Source organism: Schistocerca nitens, chromosome 1, assembly GCF_023898315.1.
Source record: "Schistocerca nitens isolate TAMUIC-IGC-003100 chromosome 1, iqSchNite1.1, whole genome shotgun sequence".
NCBI classification, from domain to species: Eukaryota; Metazoa; Arthropoda; class Insecta; order Orthoptera; family Acrididae; genus Schistocerca; species Schistocerca nitens.
The window spans coordinates 224,779,875-224,802,199 of NC_064614.1; the positions used below are offsets into that span (position 1 = coordinate 224,779,875).

A 22,325-nucleotide genomic window follows, 5' to 3' on the forward strand; every position below is an offset into this window, starting at 1 on the left:
TGAAGCGTTCCTGAGTGCAAACCTCTATGATTGCTCGAGGATTTGCAACTGCCCACACGTGCGTATCGCTGTAATTTAATATGGCATCTCTTGTGACGGTCTATGCCACAGAACACATTGTCTGTCACAATTAAAGTCCCCGTATCTCAACAGGTTTAATTTTCTGGGCATAAAGGGTGTCCCATGATCAATGGTCAATATTCAAGAATATGACAGGAACGATCATTCGCAATCTAGTAAACATGGATCTAAAATGGGTACCTTCAGAGACAGGAGCACTTTTTCGTCTTCGATACTGTCAAATAAATCATTCCACTGCAAACTGTTTGCTCTCTTTTTGGGAGAAGGTAGTATGGACGAAAACTAGAAAACTTTATGCTAAAAAACATGGTTCAAATGGCTCTGAGCACTGTGGGACTTAACTTCTCAGGCCATCAGTCCCCTAGAACCTAGAACTACTTAAACCTAACTAACATAAGGACATCACACACATCCATCCCCGAGGCAGGATTCGAACCTGCGACCGTAGCGGTCGCGCTATTCCAGACTGTAGGGCCTAGAACCGCTCGGCCACTCCGGCTGGCATTTATGCTAAAAACGCGCTTCAAAATGCACACCTTAAGAACTACGAGTACTTGTTTTGTAGAAGAGATGTGTTACGCAGTAACGAAGATGAGCAAATTGCTCATCTTAAGGTACGCATTTTAGTGTTCGTATTTTTTTTCTTGTTTTGGTCTACAATTATCTCCTCTAAAAATATGGAAAGCACGTGCTTGCAGAAGAATAGATTTGCTTCACAGTGTTGATGAAGAGCAAGTGCTCGTAGCTCTTAAGGTATACATTTCAGACCCCATGTTACTCGACATTTTTGCATCGAATGTTCGTTCCTGTCTTGTCCCTAATTATTAACTATTCCTCCTGGGTCACCCTGTATACACTACTGGCCATTAAAATTGCTACACCAAGAAGAAATACAGATGATAAACGGGTATTCATTGGACAGATATATTATACTAGAACTGACATGCGATTACATTTTCACGCAATTTGGGTGCATAGATCCTGAGAAATAAGTACCCAGAAGAACCACCTCTGGCCGTAATAACGGCCTTGATACGCCTGGACATTGGGTCAAAAAGAGCTTGGATGGCGTGTACAGGTACAGCTGCCGATGCAGCTTCAACACGATACCACAGTTCATCAAGAGTAGTGACTGGCGTATTGTGACGAGCAAGTTGCTCGGGTGAGAGATCTGGAGAATCTGCTGGCCAGGACAGCAGTCGAACATTGTCTGTATCCAGAAAGGCCCATAAAGGACGTGCAACATGCGGTCGTGCATTATGCTGCTCAAATGTAGGATTTCGCAGGGATCTAATGAAGGGTAGAGCCACGGGTCGTAACACATCTGAAATGTAACGTCCACTGTTCAAAGTGCCGTCAATGCGAACAAGTGGTGACCGAGACGTGTAACCAATGGCATCCCATAACATCACGCCGGGTGTTACTCCAGTATGGCGATGACGGATACACGCTTCAAAAAAATGGTTCAAATGGCTCTGAGCACTATGGGACTCAACTGCTGAGGTCATTAGTCCCCTAGAACTTAGAACTAGTTAAACCTAACTAACCTCAGGACATCACACACATCCATGCCCGAGGCAGGATTCGAACCTGCGACCGTAGCGGTCTTGCGGTTCCAGACTGCAGCGCCAGAACCGCGCGGCCACTTCGGCCGGCGATACACGCTTCCAATGTGCGTTCACCGCGATGCCGCCAAACACGGATGCGACCATCATGATGCTGTAAACAGAACCTGGATTCATCCGAAAAAATGACGTTTTGCCATTCGTGCACCCAGGTTCGTCATCGAGTACACCATCGCAGGCGCTCCTGTCTGGGGTAACCGCAGCCATGGTCTCCGAGCTGATAGTCCATGCTGCTGCAAACGTCATCGAACTGTTCGTGCAGATGGTTGTCTTGCAAACGTCCCCATCTGTTGACTCAGGGATCGAGACGTGGCTGCACGGTCCGTTACAGCCATGCGGATAAGATGCATGTCATCTCGACTGCTAGTGATACGAGGCCGTTGGGATCCAGCACGGCGTTCCGTATTACCCTCTTGAACCCACCGATTCCATGTTCTGCTAACAGTCATTGGATCTCGACCAACGCGAGCAGCAATGTCGCGATACGATAAACCGCAGTCGCGATAGGCTACAATCCGACCTTTATCAAAGTCGGAAACGTGATGGTACGCATTTTTCCTCCTTACACGAGGCATCACAACAACGTTTCACCAGGCAACGCCGGTCAACTGCTGTTTGTGTATGAGAAATCGGTTGGAAACTTTCCTCATGTCAGTTGTAGATGTCGCCACCGGCGCCAACCTTCTGTGAATGCTCTGAAAAGCTAATCATTTGCATACCACAGCATCTTCTTGCTGTCCGTTAAATTTCGCGTCTGTAGCACGCCATCTTCGTGTTGTAGCAATTTTAATGGCCAGTAGTGAATTATAGGGACATTTCTTTTAGATTTGACTCATACTACCTCGTGTAGGAGTATATGTTCTTTAAACATCCTGTTTTTTTGCTCAAGCTAGCGCCCTTTCGACAGCTAAAGAAACGCGAATGAAAAAAGTAATGAGGAATAACGCCTGCATGTGTGGTGTTTCAACGTTGTCCAGACAGTGGGGGAGACTGGCGCGGGCGACTTGGTGTGCTGGTGTAGAAGATGGCAGCACAGGTGCTGGTGGTGTCGCAACACCTCGCCTGGAGCCACTTCGCAGCCAGCGCCCGCCTTTCGCGCTGGGGGCGTCGCGTCACAGGCGGCTGTTACGTCAGAGGCGCGGGCAGTCTGCCAGGCGCCGCTGGCGGCCGCGGTGCACGCTGCCGCGCGTTTATCAAGCTGCCAGCGCCGGCGAGTGTCGGCAGGCTTTATGTTGCTCCTTTCTGTCCGGACTGCCCGGAGGTCGACCAGAGGACTCCCGTTTATTTGCTTCTCTACACTTTGTTTGACTTCCTGGACTAAAGTCAGTCCCTCTTCCGGTACTGTGTCAGTTTGTACCCGAACAAGGTTGTGCTGAGGTCACGCTTCGGACTGATCTAGTACATATACCTCATTACCTATCGAAAAACTACAAATGATAATCGCTACGATAATGAGGAAAGGCAAACCTACGTTTCTAGCATTTGTAGACTTAGAGAATGCTTTTGACAATGTTGACTGGAATACTCTCTTTCAAATTCTGAAGGTGGCAGGGGTAAAATACAGGGAGCGAAAGACTATTTACAATTTGTACAGAAACCAGATGGCAGTTATAAGAGTCGAGGGACATGAAAGGGAAGCAGTGGTTGGGAAGGGAGTTAGACAGGGTTAGGCTTTCCCCGATGTTATTAAAAAAAATGGTTCAAATGGCTCTGAGCACTATGGGACTCAACTGCTGAGGTCATTAGTCCCCTAGAACTTAGAACTAGTGAAACCGAACCAACCTAAGGACATCACAAACATCCATGCCCGAGGCAGGATTCGAACCTGCGACCGTAGCGGTCTTGCGGTTCCAGACTGCAGCGCCTTTAACCGCACGGCCACTTCGGCCGGCCCCGATGTTATTCAATCTGTATATTGAGCAAGCAGTAAAGGAAACAAAAGAAAAATTCGGAGTAGGTATTAAAATCCATGGAGAAGAAATAAAAACTTTAACGTTCGCCGATGACATCGTAATTCTGTCAGAGACAGCAAAGGACTTCGAAGAGCAGTTGAACGGAATAGACAGTGTCATGAAAGGAGGGTATAAGATGAACATCAACAAAAGCAAAACGAGGATAATGGAATGTAGTCGAATTAAGTCGGGTGATGCTGAGGGAATCAGATTAGGAAATGAGACACTTAAAGTAGTAAATGAGTTTTGCTATTTGGGGAGCAAAATAACTGATGATGGTCGAAGTAGAGAGGATATAAAATGTAGACTGAGCGTTTCTGAAGAAGAGAAATTTGTTAACATCGAGTATTGATTTAAGTGTCTGGAAGTCGTTTCTGAAAGTATTTGCATGGAGTGTAGCCATGTATGGAAGTGAAACGTGGATAATAAGTAGGTTAGACAAGTAGAGAATAGAAGCTTTCGAAATGTGGTGCTACAGAAGAATGATGAAGATTAGATGGGTAGATCGCATAAGTAATGTGGAGGTATTGAATAGAATTGGGGAGAAGAGGAGTTTGTGGCACAATTTGACCAGAAGAAGGGACGGGTTGGTTGGACATGTTCTGAGGCATGAAGGGATCACCAATTTAGTATTGGAGGGCAGCGTGGAGGGTAAAAATCGTAGAGGGAGGCCAAGAGATGAATACACTAAGCAGATTCAGAAGGATGTAGGCTGCAGTTGGTACTGGGAGATGAAGAAGCTTGCACAGGATAGAGTAGCATGGAGAGCTTCATCAAACCAGTCTCAGGACTGAAGACCACAATAACAACAACAACAGTGAGACTTACAACATTCTCTCGGACTTTGTAAGAGTAACTGGAATCGGATTATCCTAGAAATTAAAGATTTTTTTTATTTTTTAAAAATATTCTGTGGTGCGGCGCAGTTAAAATGTCCAATTACTTGAAGACGTCCGTGGATGAATACGACATATTATTCTTACTGCTCGCTTTTGTGAAATCAATATTTTCTTTCTAAGCGGTGAGTTACCGCAGAAAATGATGTATTGCACGTTGTAGTACTTCAGTAGTAACTGTATTAATTTATCTCTTTTCCGAGGTGATTCCATAAAAGTAGATTTCCAGAGGGCTTTTGACACTGTTCCTCACAAGCGGCTTGTAATAAAAATGTTTGCCTGAGATTCTCAAACAACTAAGAACAGCTACTTTTGCTCTTGTATAATTGGAAACAAACGAATTAACCTCATTTAACTTGAACATAAATGAAAGAGGAATAACATGGAAATAGAAAGAGTAGATGGTACTCTAGCAGAAGAACCACAGGAGGTTTTGAACAGATGGCAAGAAAATATTGAATGTCTGTATAGGGGGGATGAAATGCAAAGCGAAATTAAGGTTGAAGAGAAGCAATATGTACCGGAAGATGGAAAGGGATTCACCAGCTTGGAAGCAGAAGTAGAAAAGGCGCTGAAGGAATGAAGAATAGGAAGGCATGTGGAATTGATGATTTGCCAGCAGAACTGTTGAAGAGTCTGGGAAACAAGGCAAGAAAAGAAACAGACTACCTCTGTAACGAGATATATGACAAAGGGGAATGGCCTGAGGACTTCGTTGCAACATTTATGATACCAATAGAGAAAAAGAGAAACACTAAAAAATGTGAACAGCACCGAACCATCAGTCTAATTTCTCATGCAGCTAAAGTCTTGCTGAGAGTGCTGAATAGAAGGCCATATGGCAAGCTGAATAGAGGGATTGCAGAGGAGCAGTTCGGATTTAGAAGAGGAAAAGTAACAAGAGATGCTATTGGCCTGTTAACAACCGTAGGGGAAAGATATATGAAAAAAGGTAGAGAAATCTTTGCTATTTTTATAGATTTAGAAAAGGCTTTTGACAGAGTTAAGTAGAACAAGCTGATGGATATTTTGAAGAGGAAAGGAGTAGATTGGAAAGAGAGGCGACTGATACAGAATCTATATTTACACCAGAAAGTAAGGATAAGGATTGGAAATGAAATGTTAGAAGGAAGCAGCATTGAACGAGGTGTTAGACAAGGTTGTTGCATTTCCCCACTGTTGTTTAATGCATACCTTGAAGAGATTATTCCGAAAGCTTAGATGGGAAAAGAGGAATATGTATTGGTGGAAAGAGAATAGGATGTATAAGATTTGCTGATGACATGGTATTAGTGGCAGAAAGTGAGCGGGCAGTGAATAACATGCTGAAAGATGTGAATGGAGCTTGTGTGGAATATGGGAAGCAAATGAACACAGCAAAAACAAAGAGTATGGTCATCAGTACAAGACGGAGACTGTCCAGTATTAAAATAGGACAATCTACCATTGGCCAAGTAAGTACATTTAAATATCTTGGAAGCACAATAACTGAAGACTTGAGATGTCACCAGGAGTTGAAAACTCGATTTGCCATAGCGAAGGAGGCATTCAACAGAAAGAGGAGACTCTTATGTGACAAATTAGATAAAGGTCTAAGGAAAAGGCTTGGCAAATGTTTTGTCTGGAATGTGGCACTATATGGGGCAGAAACATGGACGCTGAGACGAGAGGATAAAAAAAAGGTTAGAAGCATTTGAGATATGGATGTGGAGGAGAATGCAGAGAATAAGCTGGATGGAAAGAGTGAGTAATGAAAGAGTATTGGAAACGGTTGGTGAGAGAAGATGTCTGCTAAAGGTTGTAAGAGAAAGGAAAAAGAACTAGTTGGGTCATTCATTGAGAAGGGAGTGTTTGCTAGCAGATGCTTTGGAAGGATTGGTTTGTGGGAGAAGACCGAGAGGAAGAAGGAGATACAAGATGATAGACGACATAAAGGGAAGAGGAAATCATAGAGACCTGAAGAGGAGGGCAGAAGACCAGACAGCCTGGAGAACTACCATGTGAAAACCTGCCTTTTGGCAGAACACTGATGATGATGATGAATTAACCTCCTGACATAGTTTGCATATTTCCACTTAATAATATGTTATGGAATAAGTTTCTGCAGTAGGAAAGAAAGTAGAAAGAAAATACTGATTGTACAAAAGCAAGCAGTAAGAATAATATGTGGTGTTCACCCACGGACGTCTTCAACGAGCTGGACATTTTAACTGCGCCGTCACAATGCATATATATATTCGTTAATAAAATTGGTCATAAATAATCTATCACAATTTAAAAAATAACAATGAGGTCCACACCTACAACAGTAGTGGAGAAATGACCTTTATTACCCATTTTCACAGCTGCCAGTGTCTCAAAAAGGAGTTCAATATGCACCAATAAAAATCTTTTATCATTTGTACATTAACTTAAAATATCTGACTGGTAGTAAAAACTAATTTCAAATCTAACCTAAAATAATTTTTCATGGACTATTTCTTCTATTCCATGGACGATTTTGTATTTACAAAATGGTAACTTTGAAAAAACTTTGCTTTCAAGTGTAGTTGTAGAGTAGGACTAAAAAATAATATGTTCATTCATCAATGTTAACAGAATCATGTACATATCCTGTGAACTTATTCGTTCTACATTATTTAGATAAGAGAATCGTTCAAATAATCTGTGGAACATGTAACTAACTAAGGAGTGGCGCCTCAGATATTGGACTCGTGATTTCCCATCAGAAAGGTCACAGTTCGTAGTAATAGACGGGAAGTCATCGAGTATTACGGAAGTGATATCTGGCGTCCCCGAGGAAGTGTTACAGGCCCTCTGCTGTTCTTAGGTTTAGGAGACGATCTGAGTAGACTTCTTAGATCCTTTGCAGATGATGCTGTCGTGTACCGTAAAATAATCAGAAAGCAATTGCCAAATGATTTATACAGGATATCTGTATGGTGAGGAAAGGGCCATTTGTCTCAGAATATGGAAAAGTGTGAAATCTTCTACGTGCGTAGTAAAAGGAACGCGTTAGATTTAGGTTACGCGACAAATGACACAAATCTAAAGGCTGTCAATTCAACTAAATACCTGGGGATAACATTTATGAACAACTTAACTTGGAACAATTACATGGATAATGTATTGGGAAAGGCGAACCAAAAACTGCGTTTTATTGCCAGAGCACTTAGAAGATCCACCAAAGAGATTACCTGCACTACTCTTGGGCGTCTTCTGTTACTCTATTGCAGAATGGGATCCTTATCAGATGGGGTGACGGAGTATATCAACAAAGTTCAAAGAAGACCAACACGTTTTGTATTATCGCGAAATAGGGGGGAGAGTGTCACTGACGTGATACAGGATTTGGGGTGGACATCATTAAATCAGACGCGTTTTTCGTTGTGCCGGAATCTTGTTACGAAATTTCAATCACCAAATTTCTCCTCCGAATGCGAAAATATTTTGTTGACATCCAGCTACACAGAGAGAAATATCTTCGTAATAAAATAAGAGATAGCAGAGCCCGCGCGGAAATATTTAAGTGTTCGTTTTTCCTGCGTGCTGTTTTGGAGTGGAACGGTAGAGAAACAGTCTGAAGGTGGAACTGCGAACTGGAGAGTAGTCATGTGAATATGTATATTGTATTGTATTGTACAGGGTGTTTCAAAAATGACCGGTATATTTGAAACGGCAATACAAACTAAACGAGCAGCGATAGAAATACACCGTTTGTTGCAATATGCTTGGGACAACAGTACATTTTCAGGCAGACAAACTTTCGAAATTACAGTAGTTACAATTGTCAACAACAGATGGCGCTGCGGTCTGGGAAACTCTATAGTACGATATTTTCCACATATCCACCATGCGTAGCAATAATATGACGTAGTCTCTGAATGAAATCACCCGAAACCTTTGACAACGTGTCTGGCGGAATGGCTTCACATGCAGATGAGATGTACTGCTTCAGCTGTTCAGTTGTTTCTGGATTCTGGCGGTACACCTGGTCTTTCAAGTGTCCCCACAGAAAGACGTCACAGGGGTTCATGTCTGGCGAATAGGGAGGCCAATCCACGCCGCCTCCTGTATGTTTCGGATAGCCCAAAGGAATCACACGATCATCGAAATATTCATTCAGGAAATTAAAGACGTCGGCCGTGCGATGTGGCCGGGCACCATCTTGCGTAAACCACGAGGTGTTCGCAGTGTCGTCTAAGGCAGTTTGTACCGCCACAAATTCACGAAGAATGTCCAGATAGCGTGATGCAGTAATCGTTTCGGATCTGAAAAATGGGCCAATGATTCCTTTGGAAGAAATGGAGGCCCAGACCAGTACTTTTTGAGGATGCAGGGACGATGGGACTGCAACATGGGGCTTTTCGGTTCCCCATATGCGCCAGTTCTGTTTATTGACGAAGCCGTCCAGGTAAAAATAAGCTTCGTCAGTAAACCAAATGCTGCCCACATGCATATCGCCGTCATCAATCCTGTGCACTATATCGTTAGCGAATGTCTCTCGTGCAGCAATGGTAGCGGCGCTGAGGGGTTGCCGCGTTTGAATTTTGTATGGATAGAGGTGTAAACTCTGGCGCATGAGACGATACGTGGACGTTGGCGTCATTTGGACCGCAGCTGCAACACGGCGAACGGAAACCCGAGGCCGCTGTTGGATCACCTGCTGCACTAGCTGCGCGTTGCCCTCTGTGGTTGCCGTACGCGGTCGCCCTACCTTTCCAGCACGTTCATCCGTCACGTTCCCAGTCCGTTGAAATTTTGCAAACAGATCCTTTATTGTATCGCTTTTCGGTCCTTTGGTTACATTAAACCTCCGTTGAAAACTTCGTCTTGTTGCAACAACACTGTGTTCCAGGCGGTGGAATTCCAACACCAGAAAAATCCTCTGTTCTAAGGAATAAACCATGTTGTCCACAGCACACTTGCACGTTGTGAACAGCACACGCTTACAGCAGAAAGACGACGTACAGAATGGCGCACCCACAGACTGCGTTGTCGTCTATATCTTTCACATCACTTGCAGCGCCATCTGTTGTTGAAAATTGTAACTACTGTAATTTCGAAAGTTTGTCCGCCTGAAAATGTACTGTTGTCCCAAGCATATTGCAACAAACGGTGTATTTCTATCGCTGCTCGTTTAGTTTTTATTGCCGTTTCAAATACCGGTCATTTTTGAAACACCCTGCATGTTAACCGGGGGCGTAGAAACGGCGGAGAGGCTCCGTCCCCGCCGCAGCTGCAGTGTCCACAACCCCACGACGACTACCGCAATCCACTTCACCCCTCCGCCGTCCCACACCAAACCCAGGGTTATAGTGCGGTTCGGCCCCCAGTGGACCCCCCGTCAGGGAACGTCTCACACCAGACGAGTGTAACCCCTATGTTTGCGTGGTAGAGTAATGGTGGTGCTTTAGACCGCACGGCTAACAGGGCGGGCAAATCTGTATATAGAAGTGATGCATGTAGTTTTTGTCGTTGCAGATACTGATACCTGGCTGGAAATTTTGAATCTTTCATCGCGGTATCAAAGTCCTATTTTCCAGTGATAAGTTTTTATGGTATGTGACACACACGAAGTTTCACTCTTTACCTGTTTGGAAAGATTCTGCCTTGCTTTCTGTTTATATCTTGACTTTCGCTGACCGGGAGATGTATCATTTTTAAATCCGGAGAAATTTGGGAAGACGAGAAGAAACAGTGACCCTAAAATTTGTCGTAGATGGTTGAGAAGAAGCAAATCCACATTTATAGCATTTGTAAATATGGCAAGGTTCACTGAAATGGACTATTTGAAATTTTGAAGTATTTAGAGATAAAACACAGGAAGCGATCGTGTACCGAAACCAGACTGGAGTTCTAGGAGTCGGAGGACGTGGAAGAGAGGCAATAATTGAGAAGGGAGTGAGGCAGAATTTTAGCCTATCTCTGATATTATTAAATCTGTACATTGAACAAACAAGGAAACCAAGGGAGAAATGAAAAGAAGGAAATAAAATCTAACGAGAAAAAATAAATACTTTAAGGTTTGCCCATGACACAAATCATAGAAGCCATATACGCGACTACTCCCTTCAGACCCGTCAGGTGCATTTTATCTGGTGTTCCGACAGATATTTGTAATTTTGTTTGTGTAACATGTAGTTGGAGTCAGCCAAATCAAATATTGCTCACCAAGTCTTTCATACGACGCCCAGCCTCGATGGAAATAATCGTTTTGTTTCCCTTTACAAGCAAAATGATTTTCAAAGTGGGATTTTACATGGCCATGCGACAGAGCGGTCCCAGATTTGTCTAGTGTGATATTCGTTTTACCGATGTGTACTAAGAGGACAGTAAAGCGCGAGGAATAACCAGCACTCCAACAACATCACCGCTCTGGCTCGCGATGACTCCTGCCGCCTTGCAGAAGTGCGCTATTCAGTCGTGGCTGGAGTACTGATTATTCATCGTGGTTTCCTGTCCCTGTAAGTACATGTCGGTAAAACGAATATAGTACTAGAGCATCTGGTAGCATTAGATCGAATGGACACGGTGAAACGAATATCGTACTAGAGTAATCTGGCAGCACTCTATGAAATGGACACGAGAAATTTTGATTTAAAAACAATTTTGTTTGAAACAGGAAACAGACTGACACATTTCTTCGACGCTAGCATGAAAGACGTGGTGAGCAGAATTTGTTTGGGCTGACAGCAGCGAAATTGCAATATCTGCCGAAACACCGGAGAAAATGCGATTCTTAAGAGAGACACCTTATAAACGGTTTGAATGGATTACAGTATTACCCGCTATAATGTGATCCCGCCCACATGTTGCCAACGTTATTTCGACTATGCTGCAGAAGTTTCGCTGGGAAGCCCTTACACATCTTCCATTAAGTGCCGATCTCTCGCTACGCGATTTCCATGTTTTTGGAGCCCCGAAGAAAGACATTCATGGCAATCGATTTGCTTCGGACGAAGAGGGGCACGTCTGGTTATAACCATGGTTCCGTAGGCAACCGCAGGTATGTTTCTATGACGGCATTGGCGGTCTTGTCTCACAGTGTCATAAATGCATTAACAGACATGGCTATTACTTTTTAAATAATGAACACTTAGCTTGCTTTTTTCCATCTGTCTCTTTTTCATGTGACTGCCCCTTATATGTACGGAGACGCTAGAATAGTAGCTCCGGAACATCTAAAACAGGTTCGCAAACTGACAGCGCAGTTCTGTCTCACAACCCAAAGGGTTTCGCCTAGACTGTCTTAAGAATTTAAAATGGTTGACTTCATTTCCCGTTGGACAATCAAATCGTGATTTTCCAAGAGTGTAGTGTCATGTATTGTAATTAACTTGCAGTTATTCGTTGATATCTTCTCTAAAAGCCACATGCCGATGCTGAAGGGTTTCTAGCAAACAGAACACAGCATGTCATTCTGAAAGGAGAGAAAGAAGTCTTCAGACGTAAAACTACATGCCCAGACTGTGTTATAGAACCATTAGTTTTGACAACGTGTGTAAATGACCTAGTAGATAAAGTCGGAAGTTGTTTACGCGGATAATGCTGTTGAATATAGAAAAATCGCGACGCTGGAAAATTGTAGCGAAAGGCAGGATCATGTGGAGAAGATCGACGTTTAGAGCAAGGAGTGGCAATTAAACCTCAATACAAACAAATGTAACATGCTGCGAGTGCATAGGTAGAAAGACCCGTTATTGTATGATTGCACAATTACAGAACAATCACTGGAATCACTTCCTTCCATTGAACGTCTGGGAGTAGGCGTGTGGAGCGATACGATGTGGAAAAACCACACAAAATTCATTACCGGTAAGGCAGATGCCGGAGTGACATAATTTGGAAAAATATTCAAGAAGTGTAGTCCATGTACGCAGGAGGTAGCTTACAAAACTCTCGTTCGGTTGGTACTTGAATATTGGTCGTCGTTCTGGGATCCGTATCAGATAGGATTCATAGAAGAAATAGAGAAGGTCTAAACAAGAAAGCACGCGTCGTTACAGATTCATTAGTAAGCGCGAAAGCGTCACAGAGAAGCTCAACCAACTCTAGTGGCAGACGCTGCAAGAGAGGCGTTCTGCATCACTGTATGGCGCACTGCTAAAATTCTGACAGCGAACGTTCCTCGATGTGTCAGTCAATATACACTACTGGCCGTTAAAATTGATACACCAAGAAGAAATGCAGATGTTAAACGAGTATTCATTGGACAAATATATTACACTAGAACTGACATGTGATTAGATTTTCACCCAATTTGGGTGCATAGATCCTGAGAAATCAGTACCCATAACAACCACCTGTGGCCGTAATAACGGCCTTGATACGCCTGGGCATTGGGTCAAACAGAGCTTGGATGGCGTGTACAGGTTCAGCTGCCCATGCAGCTTCAACACGATACCACAGTTCATCAAGAGTAGTGACTGGCGTATTGCGACGAGCCAGTTGCTCGGCCACCATTGACCAGATGTTTTCAATTGGTGAGAGATCTGGAGAATGTGCTGGACGGGCAGCAGTCGAACATTTTCTGTACCGTATCCAGAAAGGCCCGTACAGGACCTGCAACATGCGGTCGTGCATTATCTTGCTGAAATGTAGGGTTTCACAGGGATCGAATGAAGGGTAGAGCCACGGGTTGTAACACATCTGAAATGTAACGTCCACTGTTCAAAGTGCCGTCAATGCGAACAAGAGATGACCGAGACGTGTAACCAATGGCACCCCATACCATCACGCCGGGTGATACGCCAGTATGGCGATGACGAATACACGCTTCCAATGTGCGATCACCGAGATGTCGCCAAACACGGATGCGACCATCATGATGCTGTAAACAGAACCTGTATTCATCAGAAAAAAATGACGTTTTGCCATTCGTCCACCCAGGTTCGTCGTTGAGTACACCATCGCAGGCGCTCCTGTCTGCGATGCAGCGTCAAGTGTAACCGCAGCCATGGTCTCCGAGCTGATAGTTCATGCTGCTGCAAACGCCGTCGAACTGTTCGTACAGATGGTTGTTGTCTTGCAAACGTCCCCATCTGTTGACTCAGGGATCGAGAGGTGGCTGCACGATCCGTTACAGCCATTCGGATAAGATGCCTGTCATCTCGACTGGTAGTGATACGAGGCCGTTGGGATCCAGCACGGCGTTCCGTATTACCCTCCTGAACCCACCTATTCCATATTCTGCTAACAGTCATTGGATGTCGACCAACGCGAGTAGCAATGTCGCGTTACGATAAACCGCAATCGCGATAGGCTACAATCCGACCTTTATCAAAGTCGGAAACGTGATGGAACGCATTTCTCCTCCTTACACGAGGCATCACAACAACGTTTCACCAGGCAGCGCCGGTCAGCTGCTGTTTGTGTATGAGAAATCGGTTGGAAACTTTCCTCATGTCAGCACGTAGGTGTCGCCACCGGCGCCAGCCTTGTGCGAATGCTCTGAAAAGCTAATCATTTGCATATCACAGCATCTTCTTCCTGTCGCTTAAATTTCGCGTCTGTAGCACGCCATCTTCGTGGTGTAGCAATTGTAATGAACAGTAGTGTATATGTCGAGTCAAAAAGGACTTTACAACTTTAAAATGATGTAGAAATTTATTGACATAACTTACAGAATCGCTAGATGTGTCATTTTGCAGCAGATAATGTTTGAATCATGTATTGCATTAGTACCCCATTCCGCCACCAGGAGCGCTAGCGTAGTGCACAGTTAAAATGAATACTTTCACTGGTATTGTGTGTCTGGACACGGTTGAAAACTTTTTAATTCCACAGATCGATAAAGATGACCGAGGTGGGATGGTTTACTAACAGCAAAGTGGTGCATCACCTCGTTTCCTCACGGAAGTTTGAGGTTTCCTCGATAATCGGTTCCCCGGTCGCTGGATTGGCGGTGAAGGGCTAATCGCATGGCCACCTCGCTCCCCACACTTGACACCACTGGATTTCTCTGTGGTTTTATTAAAGACTGTGCGTGTTTTCCTCCCCACTAAACAGTTTAGCCACCTGAAAAATCGAATCTACGCTGCCGTTGCACAAGTTACGCCCAGTTTGCTGCAACAAGAGTGAGCGGGTGTTGATTACCGGTGGGATGTTTGCCGCATCACAGATGATAATCATATCGAACCAAAATGACACCTGACACTATTACGTGAAACTTGAGGTAGTTTGTTATAAAATAGAAAAAAATGGGTCAAATGGCTCTAAGCACTATGGGCATTAACATCTGAGGTCACCAGCCCCGAGACGTAGAACTACTTAAATCTAACTAACCTAAGGACATCACACACATCCATACCCGAGGCAGTATTCGAACCTGCGACCGTAGCAGCAGCGCGGTTCCGGACTGAAGCGCCTAGAACCGATCGGCCACAGCGGCCGGCTTTAAAATAACACATCTACCGATTCTGTAAAATATCTCAATAAATTTCTACATCATTCCAAAGCTGAAAAGTCCTTTTTGGCTCACCCTGTATTACTTCTTCCCACTTATATCCCATGAAAAGACCATGAAGTTGAAATCAGAGAGATTCAGCCCACACGGAGGCTTACCATTAATCGTTCTTCTCGCGAACCATTTGGGACTGTAGAAGGAAAAAGGGGGGGGGGGGGAGGACTGTGGTGCACGAAGCACCCTCCGCTTCACAGTGTGGGGTCACTTGCAGAGTATACATTTAGATGTAATATTAGCGATTACCCTATTAGCTACATCATTTCACGTCTCTGCCAATAACAATTAAAAGTTTTGAACCATTTAGTATGTTTAGCGAGAGAGTATTGACATACAGTATATCAAGAAAAACTATAGATACATAACGGAACCCTATGGCACAACCCCCTCACCCTCGAACACTGTGCATGGCTCCAGTTAGAGTCAAATCTCTCCGCTGTTCGTTGAGACTGGACAACCTTCTGCTTGCTCCTTTCCAGACGAACGTAACAATCAAGTGACAGAGAATTCCTAGTGTAAGAGTACGATTGCCCTCGCTTCAGAAATCGAAATATAGCTTTAATTTTTGACGTGATATTTGTGCTGTCAGTAATTTCTCTGAGCTTCCGTGGACATGTTGCACGTCTGCTAGGACTACCAGGTCTCTTGGTCGGTGTAGTCTTTTACACAATTACGCAAAACTGATGGGCGTGGAAACAAACAGATGGCGGTTTGGAAGCGCGTGGGGCGAGACAAATGGAGGCGGCGGGCTGGCGGTCGGCGCGTTTGTTTTCCTTGGCCGCAGCCTCGGTCAGCCCATTCACGCCCATGTTCCTCGGAGACCGGTGGTCTGTGCGTCTCACGTATAACAAGCGTTATTTCAAAGCCTCTGTAACACTGGTCTGTAGCTTTATCGAACATCACACAGGATGTAGACGACAGTGAAAATTATTAAGGAAGTAGTAAGTTTCAGGAGACATTGCTGTAGTGAATTAATGATAATGGCAATAGTTATTTCGTTCCCTTCTTGACGTATCATTTTCATAGAAGTAATTTCTTACTGAAATTAAGACAGGAATCAGTCATTACTATTTATTTTAACGTTTTGGTAAGGTTTTAAACCTGAACAGTTCATAACTAAGACAGTAATACCGTAAAACGTGTTTTGCATAATGTGCAACGCAATAACTCGAATGGGGTTCTTAATGGACCGTGGGATGTGTTGGCAATTAGAATCGCTGAATTGTTCAGTTCAAAACCACCATACAATATGCATTAGATGAGTATGTGCCAAGCAAGGTCGTAAGAGATGGAAAAGAGCCACCGTGGTACAACAACCGAGTTAGAAAACTGCTGCGGAAGCAGAGGGAACTTCACAGCAAACATAAACATAGCCAAAGCCTTGCAGACAAACAAAAATTACGCGAAGCGAAATGTAGTGTGAGGAGGGTTATGCGAGAGGCATTCAATGAATTCGAAAGTAAAGTTCTGACTTGGCAGAAAATCGTAAGAAATTTTGGTTTTATGTCAAAGCGGTAGGTGGATCAAAACAAAATGTCCAGACACTCTGTGACCAAAATGGTACTGAAACAGGATGACAGACTAAAGGCCGAAACACTAAATGTCTTTTTCCAAAGCTCTTTCACAGAGGAAGATTGCACTGTAGTTCCTTCTCTAGAGTGTCGCACAGATGACAAAATGGTAGATATCGAAATAGACGACAGAGGGATAGAGAAACAATTAAAATCGCTCAAAAGAGGAAAGGCCGCTGGACCTGATAGGATACCAGTTCGATTTTACACAGAGTACGCGAAGGAACTTCGCCCCCTTCTTGCAGCGGTGTACCGTAGGTCTCTAGAAGAGCGTAGCGTGCCAAAGGATTGGAAAAGGGCAGAGGTCATCCCTGTTTTCAAGAAAGGACTTCGAACAGATGTGCAGAACTATAGACCTATATCTCTAACGTCGATCAGTTGTAGAATTTTGGAACACGTATTATGTTCGAGTATAATGACTTTTCTGGAGACTAGAAAACTACTCTGTAGGAATCAGCATGGGTTTCGAAAAAGACGGTCGTATGAAACCCAGCTCGCGCTATTCGTATACGAGACTCAGAGGGCCATAGACACGGGTTCACAGGTAGATGCCGTGTTTCTTGACTTCCGCAAGGCGTTCGATACAGTTCCCCACAGTCGTTTAATGAACAAAGTAAGAGCATATGGACTATCAGACCAACTGTGTGATTGAATTGAAGAGTTCCTAGATAACAGAACGTAGCATGTCATTCTCAATGGAGAGAAGTATTCCGAATTAAGAGTGATTTCAGGTTTGCCGCAGGGGAGTGTCGTAGCACCGTTGCTATTCACAATATACATAAATGACCTTGTGGACGACATGGGAAGTTCACTGAGGCTTTTTGCGGATGATGCTGTGGTATATCGAGATGTTGTAACATTGGAAAATTGTGCTGAAATGCAGGAGGATCTGCAACGAATTGACGCATGGTGCAGGGAATGGCAACTGAATCTCAATGTAGACAAGTGTAATGTGCTGCGAATACATAGAAAGAAAGATCCCTTATCATTTAGCTACAAAATAGCAGGTCAGCAACTGGAAGAAGTTAATTCCATAAATTTCCTGGGAGTAGACATTAGGAGTGATTTAAAATGGAATGATCATATAAAGTTGATCGTCGGTAAAGCAGATGCCAGACTGAGATTCATTGGAAGAATCCTAAGGAAATGCAATATGAAAACAAAGGAAGTAGGTTACAGTACACTTATTCGACCACAGCTTGAATATTGCTCACCAGTGTGGGATCCGTACCAAATAGGGTTAATAGAAGAGATAGAGAAGATTCAACGGACAGCAGCGCGCTTCGTTACAGGATCATTTAGTAATCGCAAAAGCGTTACGGAGATGATTGATAGAGGTACTCAAGGTACCCTCCGCCACACACCGTCAGGTGGCTTGCGGAGTATGGATGTAGATGTAGAATTTGTGGTTAACAGCGCTCGAAATGGGTGTGCAGCTCCACACCAATCGATCGTACAAAATCGACAAGACAATTTGAGAATACAATACATTAAATATATACCGAAGGATGATTCCAGAATTTTCCAAAAGAGAAATTCATAATGCCCTGCGCATTCAATCTAATTAGGCAACGCATACATTGTAACAGAGTAACAACACAAAGCTACTATTTAGACAACGCCTGCAAATTGGGACTGACGATACATCCACTCCAGACTATAAAGAAATGCTTTAAACTACTTGGTAACGGAAACTCGGACAAATGTCTGTGAAAGGCGCAGACATATTGTGTATGAAAGACACAGTCAAAATTACTGCCGCTTTAATTAATGTAATTAAAATGACATATAGACACAATGCAGCGGAATGACAAACATAGCAATGCCTGACTGAATCTGGCCACTGAACTAGTGCCCTTTCTAATTCTTAAGTAACATCTCATGCACTACAGCAATATTTAATGTTGAACATCGCAGCCTGTGCCAACGATGATGGTTCAAAGGGCTCTGAGCACTATGCGACCTAACTTCTGAGGTCATCAGTCGCCTAGAACTTAGAACTAATTAAACCTAACTAACCCAAGGACATCACGCACATCCATACCCGAAGCAGGATTCGAACCTGCGACCGTAGCGGTCGCTCGGCTCCAGACTGTAGCGCCTAGAACCGCACGGCCACTCCGGCCAGCTCTGTGCCAACGGCCTTGCCACACTAGTCTACATCTACATCTACATGGATACTCTGCAAATCGCAAGTGCCTGGCAGAGTAACACCGGATCCCTCAGATCACCGAAGTTAAGCGCTGTCGGGCTTCGCTAACACTTGGATGGGTAGCCGGCCGGTGTGGCCGAGCGGTTCTAGGCGTTTCAGTCTGGAACCGCACGACCGCTACGGTCGGAGGTTCGAATCCTGCCTCGGGCATGGATGTGTGTGATATCCTTAGGTTAGTTAGGTTTAAGTAGTTATAAGTTCTAGGAGACTGATGACCTCAGATGTTAAGTCCGATAGTGCTCAGAGCCATTTGAACTTGGATGGGTGACCGTGCACTCTGCCCTTGGGAGGCAAACTTGAAACGTCCCCTTAGAAAAATTATTGAATTACTGTGCTGGTAAACCCCTTACGTTATTTGATTTTCAAACAGCTGAGCAGAACTGAACGTACTCAGACATTTCGCTCTTTACTTATTCTGATCAACACTAAACTGACACACAATACTTTTTAGCGCAACGCAATCTGACTTTCAAAAATCCCTACAAAAGATTGGCCCTGACTAACAATAACCCATACTTTTCATGAATCACTTACCTCACAAAAATCTTCGTTACTCGAACTACTGCAATACAGCGAGCGCCACTACTGCCAGCTAAATAAAAGATTCTAGCTACTGAAGGGACTACCTACTGATAGGCATAGTTAGCAAATGAAAGATTTTGATAGAGAACAAACAATGTATTTACCTTAATACTGTTGAAAAGTCGTTATATATATATATATATATATATATATATATATATATATATATATATATATATATATATATATATATAATCAGTCCATGACTTCCAGTCTTACAAATTTACTGTCTCTGATGGACACACGTCCAGATCATTCGCTCTCAAAACTCCGCCAGCTCTCTCTCCCCACATCCACCACTGCTGGCGGCTCACCTCCAACTGCGCTGTTAACAGCCAACTGGCCAACACTACAGTAGCAAATTCCAACAATGCAAACCAGCCACAGACTTCACATAGCACAGTCAGTGATTTTCATATAGGGCGCTACATGGCGTTACCAACATAAAAACCTAAACAGCCAACCTTTAAACTGAGGAGCTACTTGATTGAGAAGTAGCGCCTCCAGTCTCGGAAACTGACATACGACCGGGAGAGCGGTGTGCTGACCACATACCCCTCCATATCCGCATCCAGTGACCTCTGTGAGCTGAGGCTGACACTGCGGGACGTCAGTACCGTTGGTCCTTCATGGTCTGTTCGGGAGGAGTTTAGTTTAGTTTGTTCAAGAGTGGAATAATAGAGAATTATTCTGAACACGTTTCGATGAACCCTGTGCCAGGCACTTAAATGTGATTTGCTGAGTATCCATGCAGATGTAGAAAAATTACGGAGATCGCGCAAGTCGTTTGACGATGTTGTACAGGGTCGAATACCTTTCGGTAACGCAGGAGGACGGACTCTACCAGTTCCGCTGTACGTGCTGTTGGCAGGATACCGTCTAACCAACACCGACTCTAAAGGAAGGCCTCGGACCTTGTTGGTGACGTCATGTCAGCTAGGCACGGCGAATGCCAGGTCTGTTGCAGGCAGAACCGCCTGGGCGTGCTTATCACTATAAATCTCTTATTTTTGGACAAAATGCTTCGTATTGTTTTGGATTCTGCAGTTTTATTTAGATGAAAGATTTTCGTACAATCGTAAAGCTACAGATGAACCCTATCGAAACAAACGTAGATCAATATGAGAAGATACTTTGCCCCTTTGCAAGCTTCGGAAATTTTACATTCAAGTAACTATATTTACTTGATCCATTTTGTTACCGAAACATATCCCAACCCCCTTACAATGAACTCGTTGCTTTTATTTATTTATTTATTTTCGTTTGACATCGTCACTGGAAATGTGAAGTAATTTACATGTGTAAATGTCCAACTATTGCCAGTCATTAGATTACAGTCGTTTTCAACGAAAGGAAACCTAAACAGGAAAAAAAATGGCTTCATACATCGAAAATACTGCTGAGCGTAAACTTTTTTAAACATGCACATTAGAAAAGATAAATATTCCCCTCTTGCAACTGAAAGGAGAAACTTTGTAAGATAAAAATATTTTATTTGATAAAACAAGTATGTCTCTTTTGCCTCTTCTTCTGTCCCCCACCCCCTCCCCCAAAGTGTACAGTCGCAAGATATTTCATTAACATTCAGTGCTCCTCACCCAATAGTCAACCAAGGTACCTAAAGAAGAGCACCAATACGTTCACAGTTTCTTGTAAAAGCAATCCAGTACAAACGTAACTTCCTCAGATTTACAAATACGGTAAAGAAGCACGAATTCTGTTGCTGCTGGACCATGAAGTTGTTTTTGCCTGTCAATCCTTAAAACAGGTGGAAATTTAAGTTCAGGAGTACACTATTTGTTAAGAAGTTTAATGAATTGCACAATCAATTGATTGCAGAAATCTCTCAGAACAATGTGTGTTGGTCAACTACCGCCAATAGTTTCACATTTTCCTGTGTCTGGGAGGGAGACACCACCATTATGAGTATGCCTGCAACAGACCTGGCGTTGGCCGTGCCTAGTTGACGTGACGTCACGAACAACCGCCGAGGCCTTCCTTTGAGTCGGTGTTGGTGTAACAAGCTGTGTCTGACGCGGGTGCTTTCCTTTTGCTGCTGCAGGTGGCGGGTCGGCGCGACCCCGAGCAGGAGCGCGAGGCGCAGCAGTGGATCGAGGCGGTGACGGGCGAGCGCTTCCCGCCGGGCGTGCCCTACGAGGACGCGCTGCGCGACGGCATCCTGCTGTGTAAGCTGATGAACCGCCTGCAGCCGGGCATCATCCAGAAGGTCAACGTCTCCGGCGGCGACTACAAGATGATGGACAACCTCAGCCAGTCAGTACCTAGCACGCACACGCACGCCGCTACAGCTACCGCTCGTGCACGATAACTTGGCGATTGCACTGGTGCTGCCACGAGCGGAGGAAATCGGTACTATAGTGTGTTCGTCGCAAGAATAAACCTAATGTAAACATTGCAATATGTATTCTTCCACGTTTGCTAGAATCCTACTGGATTTCATTGCACGTGGAGCAGAAGCCAAGCTGTCTCGAGTACAGTCAAGTACGGTAATAAGGATACGTTTTATGCTGTGCGTTATGTGCACACCGACTGAGCGATAATACGGGACAACAGTTCTACCGGTGCACGTAACTTTGACTGTACAGGGAAGCTAACTGGTCCAACTAACCTGCAATGGTACGAATAGTTGCAGTTAAGACGTAAAAAGAGACGAACACAGCAAAAACGTAGTTTCGAATGTCATTTAATTTTTAAACAGAATGAAATAACGTTCGGCAGAATTCCGGCAATATCGCACACTTGTTTGGGGAGCAGACAGAAAGCATAACAAGCTCTCGTTCTTAGTTAACATAGTATTGTAATTAAAAGAAAGCGTACTGAAAATTCCTACCTTAAACTCAAAGTAATTTTTCTGAGCGAGCTATGTGTGACTCAAAAGCGTGTTGCAGGGATTGCGTCGTATAGTTAAATATTGAAGCCA

General features: G+C 44.0%; 1 protein-coding gene across 1 annotated transcript in view; it reads left to right on the top strand.

Annotated features, from left to right (window-relative positions):
* LOC126246171 (muscle-specific protein 20-like) overlaps nucleotides 1–22,325 on the top strand; it is a 190,425-nt gene that overhangs the window by 114,898 nt on the left and 53,202 nt on the right. Inside the window, exon 2 of the mRNA XM_049948374.1 lies at nucleotides 21,447–21,658. Coding sequence (XP_049804331.1) covers nucleotides 21,447–21,658 — 212 coding nt within the window. The remainder of the gene's footprint in view (nucleotides 1–21,446; nucleotides 21,659–22,325) is intronic.